A 7,085-nucleotide genomic window follows, 5' to 3' on the forward strand; every position below is an offset into this window, starting at 1 on the left:
ATGTATGAATGTATGTATGTATGTATGTATGTATGTATGTATGTATGTATGTATGTATGTATGTATGTATGTATGTATGTATGTATGTATGTATGTATGTATGTATGTATGTATGTATGTATGTATGTATGTATGTATGTATGTATGTATGTATGCATGTATATATGTATGTATGTATGTATGTATTCATGATGTATATATATTTGACCATGGCGTTGAAATCATAAAAATTGCTCTGAAATTTTATAGAACGCTTTTTTGAAGCGAGTTTTAATTAGTTCTAAAATTATTTCAAGTAAATAAACTAATAAAAGTAATTTATAATAATAATAACATTAATAATTATTTCAATTATAACAGTATTATTATATTTATATATTATGTACTAAGTTATTGTCAAAGGAGCAACTGTATAAATAGATATATATTTCCAAAGGTAAGAAATTTTAATTGATACACAAACAAATATAAAGACACACACACTCACTAGCAAAAACACACACACCACACACACACACAGACACACACACAAACATACACACAATACACACAAACACACAAACAAACAAACAAACACACATAAGCACGCACAGACACCACACACGCACAAACAAACAAACACACACACACACGCACAGCCACCTCACACACAAACAAACAAACACACGCAACAAACACAGGCACACATTGGAAGATTGAAAAATGAGGCGAAATGAGGGTCAAAAGATGAACGAAAAAGAGCTGATAGCATTCATATCGTCAGAAGTCAGTGTATAATAATAATAATAATAATAATAATAATAATAGGCATACACACAAATACACACAAACAAAAAAAAACACACACAAACAAACACAAACAACAAAAACACATTTACACCGATCTTTGCTTGTTATAACTCACAATAGCTGAACCGTTTGTAAAGACGCTATTGTCCAGAGTTGCAATGAATTATTGTTCTGAACTGTAAATTAATGTATGAATAAATGAGTGAGTGAATGAATAAATAAATGAATGAATGTATGAATGAGTGAGTGAGTGAATGAGTGGATGAATGAACGAGCCTGTATCACATTCAATTCTTCGAATGACTAATACAAATCCTTTTTAACACAATTACTTAAAATCAAAATCACTCAATTTCTTATTAGAGTTACAAAATCTTGCCATAATCATTATCATCATCGCCATTACAACAAAAACAACAACAACAATAATAATAATAACTAATTATCACCATAGCCATCATCATAATTATCATAATCATAATCGCCATCATCGTAAGGACCATTCAAGATTGTTAGACTACAGTTACCAACAACCAGATACAAGCCCTCCACAGCAGCAACAACAACAACAATCACAGCAACAGCAGCAGCTGCAGCAACAACAACAGCAACAATTTCAGCCACAAGGTCAAGGTAGGTCATTGGCAATAGCTTTAGATACACATTCTCTACCTCCCAAATCAACGATTGCTTTCAAAAGTCAACAACTGCCACAATATCATCAGCAGCGTCAACAAATGCAACAACAATTGCAACAATTTCAACAATGGCGACAACAACAATCTCCACCGTCACAGTTTGTGCCGGAACTTTCTCCAATAAATTCACCATCTTCGCCGTCTAAACAACGAAAACAGCCACAGCAGCAACTACCACAACTACCAGCTTCTCTATTTTCACCCACATCACCATTATCTAAACAACAAAAACAACAAATTCCACAGCAATGGCCGCCACAACAAACAACACCTCCATCACAAACATCACCGTCTTCCCCATCTAAACAACTACAACAGCAGCAGCAGCAGCAACCACATCAACTACTACTACAACAGCAGCAGCAACAACAACAACTGCCGCTAACATTACCATCCAGTTTGTTACCAACTACGCCGTCTTCACTGAGCTCACCGTCGTCCAGATTTCAACAGCCTAAAACGATTTCTTACTCTTCCCCATCATCGTCACCCAAGCAACAACTATCAATATTTTCAACCTCTCCGCAACAACAACAACATCGTCATCGTCATGGTCAACAACAACAACATCAACAAATATCCAGCCAATCAAAACCCGCCACTTCGAAACCAATCGAAAAGATGAAAAAATTTTTTAACATCAAAAGTCGGTCGTCAAAATCTGCCGAGCGCACGAACGCCAGTCGACAAGCCGCTAAAGCAACAAAACTCTTTTCCAAAGACAGAAACGACTCTGACGACGACGACGACGACAACGGTGGCAGCAGCAGCAGCAATCTCGACGTAGATGAGGCTGGTAAGAGGTACCACTACACTAGGCGCGCCACAGAGGGCGGCATACAAGCACCTCTACAAAAATTAGGCACAAAACTGAAACTACTGGAAACTTCGAAACATAAAGATGTCCTGCTGGATCCGCTTCAGCACAAGTGGACGATGCAACAGAAGATTATAGAGGTTCAGCAGAAGGAGATTGATGAAACGAAAGCGAAACTGAAAGAAGTGGAAGAGGAAATCGAGAAATTGAAAAATCTTTTTTTGGAATCTGAAAAACGAAATGAAGATTTAACAGCTCAACTACAGCAGCAAAATCAACTGCTTAATCAACAGTCACTATCTCCACTACTACCACTACCATCACCACCACCACCACTACCACCACCACCACAGCTACATCAACAGCAGCAGCAGCAGCAACAACAAAAACTAAAACCTCAATTCCATCTGAACCACAGACGAACAAGATCAGACGGTTTTAAATTAGTAGTCGACCTCGACGCCACACCAACGTCACCAGCATCATCGAACGAGCATCCTTCCTTTTCCTCAAACAAAACACCTCCACTGAGTAGCAGCACATCCAGGATCGCAATCAGTGCATCTCCCGACAGGACCCAAACACCTCCAAAATCCGCCCGGGTAGCCAGATTAAATTTGATAAAACAATCAGCGTTGCTAAACCGCGCAACTAGGATTCGAACTTTGTCTGATTGTAACAGAGACCAAAATCCTCATCTCACAATAAGCGGATATCAGTACCGACCACCGAATCGGCTGCCAGTCGTCTACGAGCATTACGAAACCGTCAACACCGAAACATACCGGAAGATGTACGGCGGTCGATATTATAAGAAGAAGGAGAGTAACATCGATAAATTACTCGAGTTGTATAACGCACGTACAGGTAATAGCGAGGAAAATAATATTGGTGGTAGTCGAAACAGTGGCGGAAGTATGAGCGTTTGCAGTGGCGGTACCGCAAGTAGCTCGATTATTGTAGAAAGGAAGAATCGGTTTCAAGTTATAACTCGCAATAATATCGATCTCGGTCAGTCGGTACAGCAGCAGCAGAAGCAGCAGCAGCAGCAGCAACTTGCAGAACAAATTGAAGAATCAAAAAAACAACAGCAACAAATGCACAGTCTAACAACATCGCCACAACGACCGAAAACGTCACCACAATCTCGCCAAGAGCCACCGACGGTCATGTCCCAACTCTTGAAAAAAACTCCAGAAAAAAGTAGCGACTTGGATAGCAGCGGAAACAGGAGCAGTGAAGAGAGGAAGAAGACGATTGGCTTGGATGATTATTTAAAGATGTACAATGAGATGATGAGAGAGAGGGCTGCAAGTCGTCAGCCAATCAGAAGCGGCAACGCCAGCAACGACCTTCCCACGCAGCAACTCATTAAGAAGAGGAATAGAACGGTTAGTAGATTAGTAACTTTCATTCATTCATTTCATATTTCGGTTTTTAATTATTATAAATTAAGAATGTGAAAGACTTTTTGAAAAAACATTTTCCGCTAGGTGTCAATCAACTCAGAGTCCCCAGATTCTAAGTCGTCACCTCAAAAGCAACAACAACTTCAGCAGCAGCGACAGCAGCAACAGCAGCTACAGCTACAAACGCGTTCGTTATCACTAACTCCACCAACACAGCAGCAAGCAATATCTCCAGCACGCCACTTATCTCTAACTCCCTCACCTGGTCAACCAGCCACCTCCCGATCCAACATCCTCCCGACCAGGAAACCATCAATTCGCAGATATTCCTGCAGTGAAGCAACTTTCGACTCCAGACGCAACTACCCCTTCCAACCCTCCAGAAACAAACCAACCAATCAGACGAAGGACATTGCAGAGCGCGGCACCAATAACGTCCTTAGAAAGAAATTCCTCGATTGGACTTTCAGACGGCAGAGTGCCGTAGAACCACCAAGAATTATGCCCACAAGTGACAGTTTCAACAGCTCTCCACCCGGTAGCACTAGCATCAGTAGCTCAAACTTGAGTGGGTACACTTCTAGCTCTGGATCAATCATTTCGGGACTCAATAAATTTGGTAGCAAGCTGGCCAAGTTAAAATTTCGTAAAAAAAATGGTAGAAGGCAGTCTGAGCCGACGCAGACGATGAATAAAGAGCTGAAAGGCTTGGCGGTTAAACATTTGAGGAATTTGTATCAGAAGAAACTACACGAATGCCAAGAGGCCAATTTCGCTAATGACAAATTGAGAGTATGTATAGACGTTTGTTTGTTTATGTGTTTGTCTTTGTGCGTGTATGTATGCATGTGTGTGTATGTGTGCGTGTGTGTATGTGTATATGTGTACGTGCGTGCGTGCGTGCCTTTGTGTGTTGGGCTATCAATGCGCTGACAGCAATAAACTAACTAGCAGAATGTAAATAACATGTGGTGAAGAATAATAAAAATGAATACTAATAATAAATTATTCACTGTAAAAGCGATAAAATAATAATAATAATTATAACAATAATTATTACAATAAGAATTATAACAATAATAACAAGCGTATTTGTACTAATATCAATATCAGCACTTTTAACGTTAATTAGCAATAAGTTTGGCACAGGCAAAAACACCTTACTGAGAAGAAACAATTAGATGATATCTATCAAATTATTATTATTATTATTATTTATTATTATTATTATCGCCGTAAATTCTTTTAGAAGACCCAGAGAGAACATTGCAGACTCATTTCACTTGGTTTGTTAGTTTGGTCATTTCATTCATCTATCGGTTTTTTAATTCATCCATACGTTCATTTATTTATTTATTCATTCGTTCATTCATTCATTCATTCATTCATTCATTTTTTTGTATGTTTGTCTGTTCGTTTACACCATTCTTTCATTCATTAATTCATTTGCTAGAGACACGTTCTACTTGGATTGTTAATATGGTTATTTTAATTATTTATTCGTTTAATTTTTCATTTATTCATCTATTCAATCATTTGGTTATTTATTTGTTTATTTGTTTATTCATTCATCATTCATTCGTTCGTTCGTTCATTCACATAGAGAGCTTGGGTATATCAGAAATAATGAAGAACAAATTTCTTGTGTGGAAGGATAGTGAAAAATCCACAACTATATTACCTGTTCGTGAGATTCATGAATGAATGAATGAATAAATAAACGAATGAATGAATGAATGAATGAATGAATGAATGAATGAGTGAACGAACGAACGAACGAATGCTTGTTGTTGTAGATGAATATATGATAACAATGAATGAACGAAAGAATGAATGTTAGATAAGCAAGTGACTAAATAACAATGATAAAAAATAATAAAAACAAGCTATTATTATTATTATTGTTATAATAATAATAATAATTATTATTATTATTGTTATAATTATTTTTTGTGTCCACTCCCAGCTTACGGAACCGGGAAAAGTCGATCTATGGACAAGTGCGTCCCCATCAATGTCATAAAAATTATTTCAAATTAGAGGAAATATAATAATTTAATTAATTAAATTGTATTTAATGAATCAATTAAATTAATTAATTTATTTGTGATGATAATTATCCATAATTTTCTCCTAACTAATTGTTAGAGATATCAATAAAATACAGTTAGCGTATATAGACGTGAATTAATTTATGGCATATTATTCGTGTGATATGCCAGGCTCTCTTTGTATTCGAACTCGGTCACTACGACAGCAGGAACAGGCGTTCTAACCATTACATCATCACGGTGATTATTTTTCTCTGGTTTAATATAGCTCCTCCAGAAGTGGCAATAATTACGATGTTGAAGCAGTTCGAATGCTACGATATTATGCCTGTTAACTCCGAGATGATCCTCCTACATGAAGAGTTGAAGGTGGGGTTTTCCTTCATTCACTTTTTCAAATCATTCGTTCGTTCGTTCGTTCGTTTGTTCATTCATTCATTTATCATTCATTCATTCATTCATTTATCTGTTTATCCGTTTGACCATCTCCCAGTCCGTTCCATTCCTCTCTCTCTCTCTCTCCTCTCTCTTTCTCTCTCTCTTATAATACTAACAAGAATTATCATATTATTATTAATATTATTATTATTATTAAGATTATTATTGTTGATTATTATTATTTTTAAAGGTGAGTTCTGTGTTCAAAGCGCTGACGTTCAATCGCATCAGGAGTGCTCCAGTTTTGGATCAAAATGCCAAAAAATTTACCGGTGATGATGATGATGACGATGATGATAATGATGATGACGACGATGATGATAATGATGATGATTGTGGTTATGACGGCGATAATGATGATAGTTATGGCGATGATAATGATGATGATGATGGTTATGGTTATCGATGCTTAATTTTAACAACTGCTGCTGCTACTGCTTCTTCTGTTGTTACAACTGAGACTACTACTACTACTACCAATACTACTACTACTACTACTACTACTACTACTAATAATAATAATAATAATGATAATAATAATAATCATAATAATAATCATAATAATACAGGTATGATTACGGTTTCGGACTTTATTGACGTTCTTATAATGTGTTCTGACAGACCGGTTGGTTGCTGTTGTTGTTGACGTTGTTGTTGTTGTTGTTGTTGCTGCTGATGATGATGATGACGTTTCACTATGCTTTCCAAAAAGGAAATGTACCAATGGATTAAAGATCAAAAGATTAAGGATTGGAAAGGTAATAAAGTGAAAAACTAATAATTTATATTTTTTAATTTTTTAAATCTATTTATCATGGTCGTCATCAATTTGCTACTGCTTCTACTACTACTGCTGCTACTTTTACTGCTGCCACTTCTGCTA

At 36.7% G+C, this 7,085-nt stretch overlaps 1 protein-coding gene across 1 annotated transcript in view; it reads left to right on the forward strand.

Moving 5' to 3' along the window:
• Nucleotides 1-702: 702 nt before the first annotated feature.
• The window catches only part of HELRODRAFT_192960 (hypothetical protein), a gene marked incomplete at its 5' end in the record, with an annotated part of 10,768 nt that continues 4,385 nt past the window's right edge, over nucleotides 703-7,085 (forward strand). Inside the window, 4 exons of the mRNA XM_009025200.1 lie at nucleotides 703-765; nucleotides 1,287-3,695; nucleotides 3,798-4,517; nucleotides 5,936-6,138. Coding sequence (XP_009023448.1) covers nucleotides 703-765; nucleotides 1,287-3,695; nucleotides 3,798-4,517; nucleotides 5,936-6,138 — 3,395 coding nt within the window. The remainder of the gene's footprint in view (nucleotides 766-1,286; nucleotides 3,696-3,797; nucleotides 4,518-5,935; nucleotides 6,139-7,085) is intronic.

Source organism: Helobdella robusta (assembly GCF_000326865.2).
Source record: "Helobdella robusta unplaced genomic scaffold HELROscaffold_40, whole genome shotgun sequence".
Classification (NCBI taxonomy): Eukaryota; Metazoa; Annelida; class Clitellata; order Rhynchobdellida; family Glossiphoniidae; genus Helobdella; species Helobdella robusta.